At 34.7% G+C, this 17,951-nt stretch overlaps 1 protein-coding gene across 25 annotated transcripts in view; it reads left to right on the top strand.

Moving 5' to 3' along the window:
* Positions 1–17,951, top strand: part of pleca (plectin a) — a 214,024-nt gene that overhangs the window by 129,665 nt on the left and 66,408 nt on the right. For 19 of the 25 annotated variants that reach the window (NM_001430891.1, XM_021468103.3, XM_021468104.3 and 16 more), the window contains one exon: positions 17,121–17,182. In NM_001430891.1, coding sequence (NP_001417820.1) covers positions 17,121–17,182 — 62 coding nt within the window. Of the gene's footprint in view, positions 1–3,451; positions 3,709–13,628; positions 13,827–17,120; positions 17,183–17,951 lie in introns of those variants that run through there. The other 6 variants (XM_073930981.1, XM_021468112.1, XM_073930977.1 and 3 more) reach the window with 3 other exon arrangements.

Genomic DNA, 17,951 nt, shown 5'->3' with positions numbered 1-17,951 from the left:
TGTCAGGTTGCTCTTTTAAACTGTATGTTAGTGTTACATACAGTAACTATTCACTCAATCAGTGTACACTTAATGTCACTGTAGGAGAAATGCTAAAACCTAAATAATTTACAATTGCTGCAATGTGAGCAAGCTAAAAAGCAGATATTATGTTAGATTATGGGTAATTTATATTAAGCAGATTTATAATATTATAAAGTTCCTCCAGTGCAGTCTTTTTGGTCCTTTTCACACTACTAATACTTACAGAGATATATTATCGATGAATAAAGGATTCATTTAATACAGGTTTTTGCACAGCACCAAATAAATACCACAGAACTTGGTTCTAATCGACCATCAACCTTTTTCTCAGAGAATGAAAAGCTGATAAAACATTGCTACAACTCTGATTAGTCTACCGGAATATGTATATTTTAAACAAGCTGAACCTGATCGGTCAGTTCTTGTCACGTGACACGCAATGCGCTCTCGGAATTCATTCAACTGTGTGCTTCTAGAAGGTGCGAGCGCAAGCCGCGAACCTCCATTGGAAATAATGAACTTGCGCGAACTCTAAAGCATGATATGTGAACGACCCCTAAAAGGCTGCAGGCATTTGCAGTCTCCAGCAGTTGATTTTCTTGCACAGCCATGGTGGATTCACCTGATTTGTTGACAAATGGGTTGCAGATACATTCTTTCGCAGTTCACGGGTCCTTCACTGGGCCTTTTCCCCTTAGCAAAGAAACTTTACAAAGACATCTGTTTCCTACTCATTTTGCTACTTGTGGGTTAAATTTGGGTGCTCAAGTGACCGAGTTGTAAGTGAAAATATGGGCTGTGTCTGAAACCACATACTTTTATACTATACCGTACGCTAAAATCAGTATCCGAGCTGAGTAGTATGTCTGAATTCATAGAATTCGAAAATCAGAATTTGAGAAGTACCCGGATAACTTGCTACTTCCGGCGAGATTTTGAAGTGCGCATCCCATGCATGCTGCGCTATCCCATGAGAGAATTCATAAATGGGAGTGAAGCGACGCATTTGACACAGGTTTGTGATGTGACCATGACAAAATGGCGGACGTAATACATCCGAAATCCATTCATAGTGTATAGAGCATACTTTTCTAACGGCCGAATAGTACGTTTAAATTCAAATGCAGTACCTACTGAGTGGTAGGCGGTTTCAGACGCAGCCATGGTCATTTTTCAAAATAAAAGATTTTTCAAAATAAAAGACTCTCGTTTAGACTCTTAATTATCATTCAGCTAATAAATAAAACTGAAATAATTCATAATTTCTTGCGCAGCCTGGTACAAATTGATCCATGGACTGGTACCGATTGAAACTCTTTGGAGCTCATGTAAATGTCACATTAAAAAAATGTCTGAATCCTTTACATGAAAAAAAATAGTCTAGGAAGTCAAGACGGTTACAGTTTTTAGGTTTCAATGCAAGCTGCTCACACATTGGCAGTATAGATTATGCACACACCAACAACAAAATTCTTACATATACAATTGTACTATACTGCAAAAGTGATGCTTTTTTATACATAGGACCACAGAAGCTTGTTATCCCTGTGGTCCAAATGTAATATGGTAGTGAGTCAGTTTTTCTGAATGCGTCAACTTCGAAGAATTCCCTCAAATTAAGTTCTTCTGCTGAATGACTCACAAGCATCACACTATTTACTGCCGTCTTTGTGATGCTGAATGTTTTCAGTTTGAATCAGAAGTCTGCTTTATACCTCACCCTATTTATAATTCCTACTGACTTCTACTGAAAGTCTGTTTGTAGACCAGAAACTCATCGCAATGCATACTTTAAAGTGTATTTAAAAAATCCTTAAGGGGAAATTGCTCTGTTTTTTGTGTAGCTACAAACATGTACATTGTAATTGCAGTGAATTTGGAGGTGTAGTCGGGTAAAAATCCGAGTTCATCTTTTGAACATAAGCTCATCTCCCAACCCTGCTGCCAACTCAACATGTCCCACCTGTACTGACACCGCCTTTGTTTGCTTCCCTATTCAAATATTGAATTACCTGCACGGCAACACACTCTCTGAACATCAAAGACACACTACCTCATGGAGTAGGTGAAAAAACAGTTCGGTTTTAACTTTTCTGGCTTTGTATTTCAGTAAATGAAATACAAAATTTGGTTGTCAGCATAAAACAACCTCCTGCCTGTATTCTTTATGTTGGGTCCTCCTGCATTGTTGCCATTTTAACATTTTACTCATTTATTTTTGCAGTGAAGTTGATTTAGAGTACTACTTTAAATCATCTTTTTTCTTTTTTATTATCCGTTTTTCCCTCATGATTTCTTGTATTTTATGCCTGTTGTTGTCTTTGCTACACTTTTAATTCAATTACTTCACTAATTTCGGACAGATATGAATTTGAGTGCAATCTTAAAAAATTGTGCAACTGCTCCCGCAACACGTGTTACATATCTCAGCATTTTTCCTTGTAAATTTATGACTTGACACTTACTTAACAACAATATATCATCGGTGCTGGAATTACATTGACATTCAAGAAGACTTTCTCTACATATTTTGAAGACTTGAGCTGTTCAGGCTCCCAAATGTTTTTGGTGCCTTTATCTGTTAAAGACATTTTAAACAAAACATTAGTCTTCATGAAGTTTTTTTCTTTAGAGAGGTACAGTTGTAACAGTTTGTAAAAAGCAATTAGTTGACTTAAAAAAAAAAAAAGTTGGATTAAAAAAAATAAACTATGCACAATTATTTTTTATAAAGCTAAGTCAACTTAAGAGTGTTAATTATAATGGGTTAATTCCCTTTTGAAAGTAGTTATTCGATGTTAACATTTATTTTGTGCACATATTTCTTTTGATTTTAACAGCTAGAATGATTATTTTAATGCTCTAAAACATTACAATAATTCGACACAAAAGCACTGAAAAAATATTCAAAGCTAATTCCTTGGATTTACACATTTTCTTTAAGTTATGTGGTTGAAAACTATTTAATTGGGCTGAATTTAAACAAAGTTGAACATACTACATTTTATTTAAATTTAACACATATACGTTGTTTACACTATTGCAAACATAATTTTTTTTTTTCAGTGTGTGACCATAGGAACGTATTAATCTTATCAGAAAATGGATCATCTCTTCAAAAATAGGAGGCTAAACCGTGTTAACTTTGGAGAACCAGCTTTCCATCTTCACACATGGTTTCAGGATGCGTTAAGCAATATCTGGGGAAATATTCTCCATGTTTCTAAAGATAAAAACATTATTTTAATCAGTAACAGCGGAGGATTGGCCATATGGGAGGAATCACATTTCAATGGCAGTCCGGGAGAAGAGTTTGTCCCCGGAGCTCGAGCAGAAAAGAGCGCAGCTTCAAACACATTGCGATGGGTTGGGCTAGTATTGAGGTAAAGCTTTCACTGCTTTTCCAGTGAGACGCCCCTTCATTTTTCTCAGTCCCAAAACAAATGTATTCAAACGTGTGCGGCTGATACCGAGTTTGGGGAACTAAACTAAACCACAGAGCGAGCGCAACAAGTTTTCCCCCTCTCCCTGTGAACATGGCCGGCGCGAGTGACATGTCCGCGGCAGCTGCGCCGTGTCTCGCCATGTACAGTCTGGATGTGATTTACGGACGCGGGAACTACATCCACGAGATGAGCTGCGGGGAGGTTGGACCGCACTTGTACAGCCGCATGTGTTGCGCAGGTAGGAGCTGCTGCTGTACTGACGCACCAAATTTTGCCGTATGATCCAGTAGACGAATAGGAGGAGTTCGATCGAGGGGGGCGATAACGGACAGTGTGTGTATGTGTGTGTGTGTGAGGGTGCGCGCACGCGTGTGTTATTTAGTTAAGGGGGGAGGAAGAGCGGGGTGTTGTGGAGTTAAACTGTTTCTATATTTGTAGATTTTTGGTGTTCGTTGATCCATTGTTGACGCGATAATCAAGCCATGAATGTCTTTCAAAAATAGTTGCGTAATTAAACCCTTTCTTTTATAATTTCCTTGTATAGGCCTAATTATAAATATGCATATTCTAGAATGCATACAACAAAACAGCCGTATTACACGAGTAGCTAACCGCGCTTTAATTCCGTGTTTTATTTTTCTAACTCTTCGTATATTCTAATGAGATAAACCTGTTCTGAGTGAGCCTAAAACGAGACTAAACAACTTCTACATGGGCTACAGCAAGTTAGGAGAACTTAATTGTCTATTGTATGATGTGCAATGCAATTGAAAATTACTTTCCGACACAAGCTATTTAAATGAACTGTGAAACAGATAACATAAAGTCATAACATTTGCTTTTTATAAAATGTAGCCTACTATTAATTAGGTTTATTTAATTTTAGCAACTTTTTTTATTTTGCTTTGCTTTATTATTATTATTTTTTAACTTTTTTAAAGTTAAATCAGTTGTGTGTGTATTTACTTAAAATTAAACTTTTGATTAACTATTGTTGGCATTTCTTTCAAATTAAAAACAAAAATGTTATTCATGTTATGTCATTTGGAGCATGCTTTTAGACATGTTTGGGCCTAATTAAATTTTTTGTATTTTTAATGTCTCAACTCCAGAGTTAAGAAATCAATATTTGGTGAAATAACCCTTATTTTTCTACCATGACAAATGAAGATTTTTGTTAGTCAGACTAAGTGACATTTTTAAAATGATATTTTTAAAACAACAATCCTTTTATTTGAGATTTATAGAATGAGACACTATATTAACTTTTTACAAACACATAACAAATCCAGAGAAACAAGAGGTTTCAAGTGTCTCTTCATTTTTCTTTCTATTAGCTGTATATGGGACATTCCACTGGAAACATACATGATCTGTTCCTAAAATAAAAGCATAAATATCGTGAATATAAAGTATTTCATCCCAGATATTTCTAAATTGGACTGATGGTTGATTTCTGTGAGTTGTTCTATTAATGAATGTCATTAGTTTGGATCTCAGATTTGTTTTTCTTTATTTAAAACACTTTACAAATTAACAAACTTGTTATTGTCTTCTGCCCAATTAAACAACTTTAATAAAAACTCTTATTTGTAAAAACAAAACATCAGAAATAGCAAGTTTAAGTTGTTATCATTCACACCAATTGATTAATAACACAAAATTCTAAAGAAATTCTACAGATAAATACTACAAGTATAAATACAAATAATAAATTTACAATTATCCCCATGTTTCGGTGTGTCCTGTCACATTTACATTAAATTTAACATAAAAAAATGTGTGCAATACACGTTGACATCACTTGATGGAGGCGAAGCTGACAGGGATCAAGAATGCGTTCTGTCATTGAATTGTATGATTTTATGCTTGTTTTTGTATGATTTTGTAATGACGACCAGTTAAAGTCAGGCCCTGTCACATTTTTTAAATGAATGTCCTATAAGCTTAATGACACAGCACTGATTTGTCAAATTACTCTATAGCTCACTGTAAAAAATGCAGGGTTCTCATAGTTCATGATGTCTTAACACAAATCAATTAAGTTAATACATTGAAGTGGATTGAACATTTAACAAGTTGTCCCCAAAAAATCTCAAAAATTGTCTTGTTTCAGCTGATTTAAAATAAGTAGTTTGAACAAGCAGGAAAACCGGTGCTCTTTCAGTAACTACAAACAGATGTGTGCATGCTATAGGGGAAAAAAAGCATCTCAGCACCTCCTCCTTTTGGAAAAGTGCACCTCACTGGACCAAAACCACAGTGACTCTAAAAATATTGGTGGGTTGTTCCTCACTCACAGCTTCTGTATGTTTGGGTCTTTGTTGCCCTAGGAACCGTCCAGCTTTCATTTTCCACTAAAACTAAGTGGCTGCCTGAAAAGAAAAAAGGAAGGGAAAAATCGTTTGGAGATGTTAGCCAGCTGTGAGGAACATTAGTCTACACATACTGTAGATGAGTGTGCAATAAATTATGCTCCTTGTCCTTACATCCTTAATCAAGTGATAAAGTGTTTTTTGATTATCTTCGCTGAACGATACACTGCTAGAACAGTTGCCACTAGAGGGAGACAGACTTCACAAACATCTTTCATAAAAGTCATATAGTTTGCTGATGCCAGTATTTAATGATGATGTATTTGCTGATATACATTTTCCCAACTTTTTATCAAATTTCAAATGGTTTGAAAATATATCTAGACACTTGTTGGAAATCAATTGCTATTTATGATAGGACAAAATGTACAATGTAAGTCAATGTCTACCAGTTTTCAAACTTTTTTAAAAATATCATCAAATAGGTGTGGAATGCGATAAAGATTTCATTTTTATTTTTGAGTGCACTATATCTTTAAGCCTTTCTTTTCATGATATTCCAGTAACCATTTGAACATTTTTTCTCTTGTCCGTGAAATTCTGTCTAATAAAACGATTTGGAAAAGATTCACCAACAATATTGTGTTTCCACTCCGTGATTAAATGTAGACTTTTGGTTTTCGCGTCATAAATCTTTCATTATGAGTGTTTTGTGTGTGTGTGAGTGTAGATGCTTGCGAGATTGGGAGTGAAGGTAAAACAGCACATCTTTTGCTTTAGGAATTAGCTATAGACGTGTTATCACTAGTTTGATAGGCTTTCGGAGCAGTGGTCGTCTGTGTGAACCTGTCTTGAGAGTTATTGCAAGTCACTGAGAGGAGAAACAGTGTTATGTACCTGATTTAGGATGAGTTACTGCTTGAGTGTGTGTTTACGGCAGGTGTGTGTGCCGGGCAGGAATGTACAATTGACAGTTTGGGGTTGCAGAAGATTTCAGAGCTCCCTCTGCAGGCTCCATTGGTCCCAATACATACACTGTACAAATACAATGACAAAGTTTAACTTAACATTTAAAACGATCACTAGAAAAGTTAATTTGTTTCAACAAAAAATTAAGGTAGCCAGAATGTTTTTACAGTGAATAAATAATAATTCAAAAGTAGTTTTGAAGTAATACTTCAAAAGTAGTAGTTGAATAATAATTCAAAAGTGAATAATAATTCACTAAGTAGTTGGTGTTGGGTAAAAAAAAAAAGTTATATATTTAAATTTTAATCTTATGTTGCTCTTAAGATTAAAGTTGCATCACACAAAATAATTTATTTAATCCTCATTTATTGCATTGATTTAATTACTTTAAATGTGAGAACCATTAAAGCAGTTTAAAACTATATAATGTATGCTAACTATATAATGTATGCTTAAATTACTTAAATAACATATTTCATTACTAATATTTATTTATTTAATTATAAATTTTAAGCAGTTGCGTCAGACGATATATAATTTATTTAATCCTTGTTTATTGGATTGATTTAAATACTTGCATATATATATATATATATATATATATATATATATATATATATATATATATATATATATATATATATATATATATATATATATATATATATGGTTATTTTTATTTAATTTTATATTAATTATTCATATAAAATTTTTATACATGTAAATGTGTAATACAGCTGGACAGTTAATATTTACATTTTAAGGATTCATTTATGCTAATCATGTGATCATTATGGTTATTACATTATTACTTCCATATTGTAAACTTGATTGCACACAATAATAATTAGGCTAATTAAAGAAAGAATGAGTTTTGCAAATTGAGCTGTATCTACTCAGAAGTGTTACAAATGACCAGCATTGGTCCTGTCAGCCCTTTAGGAGAAAACTTCAGAGCAAGCCACATTCCAGTGTCTGAGACATTTTGGCAGCACTCTCTGAACTGTCAAATTGTCACACTCTTTTACCTTTGTGCTCTTTACACCTTCACATCACACATAAGGAGTTGTCTTAGATTAATAGTTGTTTCTGGTCTGTGGTTTACAAAGTTGCTCTCAAATGGTGTTGAACCTGTGATGCCTGAAGCCAAAAACATCTGGTACCTGTGCGTACACGTTTCTACTCTCTCACTACTCAAAGATTATGTGACTTACAGAAGGACTAAGGAATTAACCCCAGGACAAATTCCTGTCAAATGGCTCTAAAGTGTTATGCAGTCTTTATTATGTAGTCTGTTGTGCATATTTGAGGGTTGTTGTTTTTTTCTGTTTACATTGCATAAGTCAATATAATCAATTTTTCTTTTATGGCAAAATCATTACAATATTAAGTAGAGACATCAAGTAAAGGTTTTTAATGAAGATATTGTAAATATTCATTCATTCATTCATTCATTTTCTTGTCGGCTTAGTCCCTTTATTAATCTGGGGTCGCCACAGCGGAAGGAACGGCCAACTTATCCAGCACTTTTTCATTCCATCTCTGGGAAACCACACACATTCACACACACACACTCATACACTACGGACAATTTAGCCTACCCTATTTACCTGTACCGCATGTCAACACTCAATGTTTGATTTGGAATGTGCATGGGGAAGAACGTAATTCAGACAACTTTAAAATAGGGGTGCATGATATATCGTTTCAGCATCACTATCACAATTTTCAAACCTGCAATAGTCACAAGCAATGTCAAGGTGGGATTGTTGTTATGATTTGAGTCCTTGCAAAGTTTAACCCTAATAGAGTGAAAGATTTTCAGTTGCTTATGTTTTTTAGGCCTGGGCTGTGATAGATTTCAATTAAGTTTAAACCATTTTAAATTCTAAACATTCTATCTGTCTTTTATTGGTTCGTTCCTTCCATCATTCATTCATTTGTTCCATTTATCATTCATTCGTTCCATCCATCGTTTGTTTGTTTGTTCGTTCATTTTATCATTCGTTCCATCCATCGTTAATTAATTCCATCAATTGTCCATTTGTTTGTTCCATTCATCCATCCATAAGTCCATCCATTGTTCGATTATTTGTTTTTTTCATCCATCGTTCCATCCATCTATCCATCATTTCAACTATGCATCCCATCCGTCCATCCATCCATCCATCCAAAACGAGTAAAATAATCATGAATTTAAACATAAATGCAATTTTGAATATTTACCATAAGAATATGTATCTTTAAGTTAACATTTTCAAAGGCTTAATCATTTGTTCATTTGTTTGTTCCATCATCCATCCTTCATGTGTTTGTTTATTCATTTGTTTGTTCCATCCATCCTTCCTTCCATACATCCTTCCTTCCTTCCATCCATCCATCCATCCATCCATCCATCCATCCATCCATCGGTAGTTTATTCGTTCCATTCAACGTTCTTTCATTTGTTTCTTCATTGTTCATTCCTTTGTTACATCCATTGTTTGTTCATTTATTTCATTCGTCGTTCATTTTTTTCTTCAGTCCATTGTTCATTCATTCCATCCATCATTTGTACCTTCATTCCATGCATTGTTTGTTCTTTCCATTTATTGTTTCATTCGTTCATTCCATCTATCGTTTATTTGTTCCATCCATCATTTGTTAGTTCGTTCCATCCATTGTTTCATTCATGTGTCCATCCATCCATCCAAAAAAGTTAAATAAACATAAATTTAAACATAAATATGTTTTTTTTATATTTGTCTTATAGGAATATGTATCTTTAACAGGATAAAGGACGGAACAAAAAAACAATGGATGGAACGAACAAACAAATGAACAAATGATTTATTATTAATTTGTTCATTCCATTCATCATTTATTGTTTGTTTGTTCATTCATTTGTTTTATCCATCCATTATTTGTCTGTTCCATCCCCCGTTCATTCCTTTATTTGTTTCTTCCATTGTTTGTTCATTCGTTCCTTCCATCTTTCATCTCTTCCATCTATTGTTCCATCCATCTTTCCATCTATTGTTTCATCTATCTAATCCAATCCAATCCAATCATCCATTCATCCTTCCTTCCACCCATCCATCCATCCATCCATCCATCCATCCATCCATCCATCCATCCATTCATCTATCCAAAAAGAGTAAAATAACCATAAATTTAAGCATACATGGGATTTTCAATATTTATCTTAAGAACATGTATCTTTAACTTTACATTTTCTTATTTTCACAAACCTTAAATGCACTGTAATTCTCTGGTTACTTTTAGGTGCACATGACTAAAAATAATGTCTGCTTGTTGTTCAATAAGTGAGCCAGATGTCACATTATAAAAAAGCTCTGATTTAGACTCATTTAAATAATTTACTCAATTTCAGACTGACTGAGACTCGTAAAGCTTGTGAATGATTCATTTTAAAAAATTCTCTCAACAAAAAGATCTGGATCAGACTCTGCAGATCTCATTGTTTGTTCTTGTGTACACTTTTTTGGATGATATTGCATTCCACAACATAACTTGTCACACTCAATTAGTCGCATGGCTGCATGCAAAAGAAAGCACTGCTATTGGCTCTTGTTTGTGCTCTCACCAATCAGCATTGCTCAAAGGCTTACGAGTGAGTGACAGCAGCATGTATTTTCACTCAAGCCCAAACAGGCCACGGCCTAGAGCTGCATTTCAAAGAATCCTGCAGTCCTACCTGCCATTCGTTTCCATACACAGAGATGGGTTGTCTGTAAGGTTAAAAGGCTCCAGTCAAACCTGTGCACTCAGAAATATGACTGCGCTCATTACTTCCACTGGTCTCCATCATATATGCTAATTATTCACATTTCGTGCAGATGATAGAAGCGGCATTTTGTTCCAGACAGAGAGACTCTTTGAAACTTTGCATGATCTGTTTGTGTCCTTGCACGCTAGCTTCAAAACGCTGCCTTCGGGAGATGTGTTTATTGCAACCACACATGCACAGGGACTCTCTTGTGCTCTGCTCTGTCTAGGGTGACTTTGGCAGGGCCGCATGAAATAATGTCTTTGTTGTGTCTATCTATATCAATCAAAGAACGGCAGCGACTCCTGACACTGAAAATCTGAGCCTCCTACTTGAGACTATACAACAGGCTTTCTGTGTGACTCCTGGAATTAGTCACATTTCCCCTTATGAGTGGGATTTCCCAGTTGGTGGAACATCAACTCCCTTTTCCCCTCCCCAAACAGATGGAATACCCAGATGGAAATAGACCTTTGCCTAGATTTTTTTCTGGTCAATTTAATAGTGACTCATTTTCACTGCATGCTATAAGTGGCTTGTGCAGTTAAATAGCTTAATCACCTCTTATAAAGTAAAAAAAAAAAAACTTTGTTGGGTCTTTAGTAGGGTTGGATAATATGTCTAGATAATTATTTTCCATATTGGATATAAGTTGTTAATGCTTTCATATTTGAAACTGAAAGAGTACACTTAAGCCACTAAAATTAGAGGCTCCATTAAATTTCATAACATATATCCGGCCGATAAATTTTTCGATGGCCGAAAGTTCGGTACATCTCTAATATCAACCCACTTTTAGATTCCCATTATTGCACATTTCTGCTGTGATTGGCTCTTAGATCAATATAGAGTAAAAAAGTCCATGGCTTATTGTTATTGACATAAAGGTTATCTCGATTTGTTAACCATTTATCAGCCCAGCCCTAGTCTAAATTTTATTCCAGTTTTTCTGTCAAAACTGGGGAGATTGAGGGAATGAGGTGCTAGAAGAGATATGTCTATAAAGTTTATCACATCTGTTCTTGGGAGGCATGGTGGCTCAGTGGTTAGCATTGTTGTCTTAAAGCAAGAAAATCACTAGTTTGAGTCCCGGCTGGGCCACTTGGCAGTTTGCATGATGTTGTCCCCGTGTTGGCGTTGGTTTTCCCCGGGTGCTCCGGTTTCCCCCACAGTCCAAACACATGCGTTATACGTGAATTGGGTAAAAAAAATTGGCCGTAGTATATGAGTATGTGTGTGTGTGTGTGTGAAAAGTGTGGGTTTCCCAGTACTGGGCTCCGGCTGAAAAGACATCCACTGCATAAAACATATGCTGGAATAGTTGGCAGTTTATTCCGCTGTGGCGACCTCTGAAATAATTAGTTTGTGTTGCCAGTGAAAAAAATGGGTTAAATTCTTAGTGTTGAGCCCTAAAAACTCCTAAAACTCCTAAAAGGAGGCATGTAGACATACCACACAAAATAAAAAAAAATGTGACATTTAACATTACAGCATATTTATGCATATAAAATACATTTTCCCAACAAAAAAATTGTGGCTGGTGAAAATGACAAGCGGCTAGTAACTTTGGAAAACTACTAGCCATAATGGCTAGTGATCAAAAAAGTTAATGTCAAGCCCTGATGATGTTCCATGAAGATATTTGGATTTTTCTGTAAATGTAAATAGTACATGTTGTAGATATGCCAAAATAAGATTTTTGATTAGGAATGAACATTGTTGAGCACTTAATTTAGACAAATTGAAAGACTTTTTTCATCAGTATGTTTTAATTTTATTTATTTAGTCTATTTGCGTTATAGAGAGCAAATTTGATATAGCATATATATAGCATTGATATAACATAACTCTATCAAACTGCACCATTTTGTGCACTTTTGAAGTTAAATTTTGCCTTTTTGGTGATCAGACTGGCTTTATTGAACTAAATGGGACATGTAGTGTGCTTATAGTATCAATGTATATCAATGTCCAAACTCTGTTGATTCGCAACTAGTAAACAAGACTTAATACAAAAAAATTGTTCTACAGTGTTAGATACACACTTGTAACTACTTATTAAAATGCAGTCACCATTTTTCTCCTAAATTTTACATGCAAAATCCACTCATTCCAATTTGGTTGTTTTGCATTGGAAAAAAGCACTATGCTTTAAGTTAGTTGTGTTGTGAATTTGCAGCTCAGTTTTTTTTTTTAATTGACTTATGTGAGATCGCAACATAATTGATAGTTAATTATTTGTGCACAAAATGTCACTGTGATCACACTTTTAGCATCATGTTTTTCTCCCTTAAAATATAATTGCTTAGAATTCATATTGTAGAGCACAAAAAGGATATGTCAATTCATGTTTACCATATACTTTTCATTGCTCATAAATAGACAATTCAGAACATAAAAATTCATAATAATATCTTAAAGCAGCTAGTGGCTTTAATTAATCATCTGGGTTTTGACATCTTGGCTCCAGGACTCCATTCCTATACTCGAAGAATCTCCGCCCACAGTGAAATCTGATTGGTTCACAATTCTGTATATTGAAAATATTCCGCCTGACTGTGATTGTGTCACTCTGTGGTGAATTTTTGCTTTCGTTGTGGACAGACGGATTACTCAGGACTTGTGGTGGTTTGTGCCACGCTGAGACTTCTTTACGGTGGTCACATTCCCAGAGCAGCTGCTTCGCTTGTTATTGGCTGTTTGCAGATGTGAGCTGCGGAAACTGTTAACCATTTTCAAAGCATGTAAAAAAATGTGTGGTTTTTCTCTGCTTCTAAGCAGTTCACATGGAATATTTAAAATAAAATTAGTTTTTTCCAACTTTCTGCTGAAAAGTTGGTCTGGTCAGCCACAGTGTTATTTTGTTTCGTTATTAATTTTCACACCTTTTATAAGACCACACAATTACAAACTCCTACTCAAAAGAGAGAGCAGCCTTTAAATTTATTGCCTAAAGACAGGTATTTAGCAAGAAGTGCGAAAGAAAAAAACTTCAGCAGTAGAGAGAGGAACAGAACTAGAGGGGAAGAAAAGGGAGGGTGAAGCGAGCAGGCTTGGAAACACACCCACCCGCCTGCATGGATCTTCTCTTTTGCTTTCTGAACCATCAGACCGGGTGTAAAGAGCAGTTCAGGTGGTTTGAACAGATCAGCAGTAAGTGTGAAACTGGGTTCACACAAGGATAAGAAATGGCTGTCTATAAAGGTTACAGAACGTACTCTACTGACAGTGTTGGCAGTGATGTGGTCTTCACAGAGGACAATCTATACCAGGGGATGCTGAGGGCCATGGATGAAAGAAAAGGTACTGCGGAAATACTCTGTTTTATACTTAATAGTTTATTTGGATTGTTAAAACTTTTAATCTACACAATCTGGAATGTGGAATGAGGCATTTTTGCTTTAGTCGAGTGACACGTTTGAAGTTTTGGTTTTACCCTTAGTTGATTTTAGCTATGCAATCAAGTTATTATTCTGCATAATAGTCGACCCCTTATGGACAGGCCAAATATACTTGTAGTCTTTCCAACAGGTAATACTAAGTGTAAAGATGTGAAATGAAAGTTTTGGGGCTCCAAAAGGGAGGGGCTTTTGCAAAGGCGGATCTCAAATCTGGGTTGTGGTCCTGTGTGCACACGCTTGGCATGTTGGAAAAGAGGTCACAATTTGGGTTCAGCAAAACTTAAACATTGTAAATGTTCTTGATTTATTTTTCTAACTTTGATTTACACTGACACATTACTTCATAGAGTAAAAATCCATTCCCGCAAGGTATGTTTTCAGTTTTACGAGTGTCAAATTCAGTGCAGGGATATGCATCTTTCCTTCAGATCTTGTGTTTCAGAGTGTGAAACCTGAAAACTTCCCTTGGCTTTTAGATGCAGGTAATACCTTTCCATTATGAGGCTCTACGGGTCTGTTTTTGCTTGGAATTTTAAGTGCCCCCTTAATCCAGCCTTTGACCCGTCTGACATTATAGGTGATCACACATGTTTTAGAGCTGTTCTCAGATCAGTTTACGGTTGAAATTTGCTCACATACAGATCAAAACTTCTGTCTATATAGGGTGATAATTGCATATTGACACAAGTTCTTATATGCAACGTATATTTCAATATATTACAAAAATGTGCAATCACAGTACATATATTGTATAAATAACCATTGTAATTACATAAATATGTGTATATGGTCAACTATATTAGCTAACTGTTCATATAAGGCCATATATCAGATTTGTGTGTGGGTATGCGTGTGTACAAATGCATCATGCAGAAAATAAAGGTTAATAAAGGACGTAAAGAGCAGTTACTCATAATAATGCTTTCAGAGAAACTGGTTTACGTGACAGTATGAGCTTTAAGAAACAGGAAGTGATATAGTGATGCCAACTGGCACTGTAAACCATGGCAACAAAACGACAGAATAACAACATGCATTCAGCGCCCTACGGGTGTTTCGTTTTGCCTTGTTGTCCTGAATGACCTTATCTCATCGTGTTTTGATGAAATAGTGAGAAATACTGGAACTTTGAAGGCCTTATCATAAGTTTAAGATTTGTTTTGTTGGTTTGTTGTAAAATTTCAGTCATGCTGGCTGATCAGAAATTACGTCAGTCTTAGTGTTTTTGTCTTGTGACTGAGCGCTGTTGTTCTTCTTCAAATAAAGAGTTCAAAAGCCTCTAAATGACGTCTGAAATTTTGTTCTGAAATGTGACCCTGGACCACAAAATCTGCCGTAAGTGTGCATTTTTGGAAATTGAGATTTAGGCAAATGTAAATTAATAAGGCTTCCATTAATGTAGACTTTGCTAGAATGAGTTGAGAAATGACAGATAATCGGAAATCTAGAATTCAAGGTTTTTAAAAATATACAATTGAGTGCCATTCATATTACTAAACAAAAATATATATTCACTGTATTAAATATATAAATTGTCTTCAAGTAACGTGATCTTTATTTAATATTTAAACGATTTCTGGCATAAAATAAATAATACTTTTTTTATTTTTATTTTGACCAATACGGCTTATTTTTGGCTGTATCCAGAAATATACATGTACAATATGATACTGTTTTTGTGGTCCAGGGTCACAAATGAGCATTTTCCAATGGCTCTTGTGCGTTGGTTGAGTTTTATCACATTCATGACAATGAATATGTTGTTTTCATTGCGTTTAAAGTGAAATAATTGAAAAAGAGGTTTTTCAACTCATCAAATGTTCTTTAATGTAAAGTATCTTTATCTTGAAAGCATTTGTAGTGATTGTTTTTATGCTAGCTTAAGTGCAGCATCATCAAAAAATCAAATTAGGACCGATTGAGTATAATGTATTAGTCTTATATTTGTATTGAATCCTTAGCCAGAATCATTGTGAAACCCACTAGTTTAAGGTGGTGGAACTTTTGGAACATCTCACTTCTTTTACATGCCTTGAAGCCAGTTTCCACATTAATATTTAATGACATTGGTAATAATAGTAATTTGAGATGAAGGTAAATGCGGAACATTTCAATGCTTTTAAACAAATTGAAAAGCAAATAAAGGAATGAAACAGTCTTGGCAAAAAACAATCTGTAGTCAGTCGTGGGTTTCCCAGAAGCATATTAGTTCAAGATTATCTTTATTTGTCAGTAGGAAGTCACATGTTTTGTCACTAATGTCTGAACGAACGTTAATGAAGTCAGTAACGTACAGTGAAAGTAGCAGAAATCCTCCAGTCACCCACACCAGTGGAATGTTTTTAAAATGCTCAGATGAACAGATATAGACCGCTAATTTTCACTGTGGTATCTCTAAGATATGCTCTTGTTCATAACATGAGGGCCCACCCAGTCAATGTGCACAATTTTGGTTGACGGTGAATACCATTGAGAGACCTCACTTATAGAATACTCTCATATATTCACTCCAAAGAAGCATTTATTCGAATAGAAATACAGTAGAGGTAGCATTAATGTGAAATACAGCTACTTACTATAGCAATAATGCATTAATATTGCTATACAATATATAATATGACTTAATATTGCTATACAAATATAGCACTTATGTGAAATAGCTACTTTTCATGTTAATATATCTTAAAATAAAGCTAAATATTTTGCATCCATTAGTTTAATTTTCACTGTCACCATGATCCTACAGAAATATACTGATTACCGCTCAAAAATATTATATTTTGTTAGAACAGTTAAACAGACAGTTTTATTTGAAAATTTTAATTAATGTAAGGTTTTGAAAACCGTAAATGAAAAGCATTCATTTAAAATAAATGTCTTTCCTAAATGTCAGTTTAAAGCCTCCTTGCAATAAAAATAAACATTTGATGGAATTAAAACTCTACTGAAGCCAATAATGACGCAAAAAAGCACATTCTAAATTCACTTAACATTTGCTTCTCTAAAATCCTTATCATGTGGAACCACATAAAACCAACTATAAAAACCACACAGAGCACTATTATCAATAGAAAGGAGAAGTTCTCATCAATTCAGAAGTTTCCATTGTGTGTTATATAATGTCAACTGTTTCCCAATGTCTCTCTCTGATTTTACGCCATTTTAATAATAAAATGTGTCTTTTTGTGTCTTGCAGATGAACGGGATCGAGTACAGAAAAAGACCTTTACAAAATGGGTGAACAAGCATCTGGTTAAGGTATTACCATCAACTGGAATCACAAATTGCAATAGTATTGTAACAGCGTTTACAGTTTCTCCAGGTTTTGTTTGTAGGAACCACACAGTAACAGTTAAAGGGATAGTTCACTCAAAAAAGAAAAATTCTGGCATCATTTACTTACCCAAGATTTGTTCCAAACCAGATTGACATTTTTGTTTTGTTGAATTCAAAAGAAGATATTTTGAAGAATGTTGGGAAATGTGTAACTACTGACTAAAATTTTTTTTTTTTTTTTTTACTATGGATTGGTTACCATTTTCAACTGTTTTAGAATTTTCATTTTCCTGGAACCTGGTTTGGAACGAGTCAAGAGTGAGTAAATGATCACAGAATTACGTTATTTGGGAGAAATATCCCTTTAATTTAATCACATTTCTTTTTGCTCAATGGCTTGATTCCAAAGCTAAGATCATTTTTGACACAGTGTCCATGTTCACACCACAGATAAATTGATTGTCAGATCACTTTTTAGTGCTCAGTCCTGAACAAAACTATATTTACAGAAATGCAATGCTGTATGTAATATCTAATTTAAAAGAAAACTAAAATTACAAATATAAGCATTAAAAAAAACAAAATTTAAAAGCGTATTTATTTTCTTAACTGACCAACTGCACAGAGCAAATAATCTCTGGGAAAGCCTTGCTTCATTCATGTTGCCAAATCTTTCTAGACCTACAGCATACAATAAAAAACAAGCCTATAATTAATGAAAATGAATCCAGATACTCTACTGATCCAACAG

This window comes from Danio rerio, chromosome 19, assembly GCF_049306965.1.
Source record: "Danio rerio strain Tuebingen ecotype United States chromosome 19, GRCz12tu, whole genome shotgun sequence".
Lineage (NCBI taxonomy): Eukaryota > Metazoa > Chordata > Actinopteri > Cypriniformes > Danionidae > Danio > Danio rerio.
The sequence above is the reverse complement of the archived record's forward strand: the minus strand, read 5'-3'. Positions and strand labels throughout refer to the sequence as shown.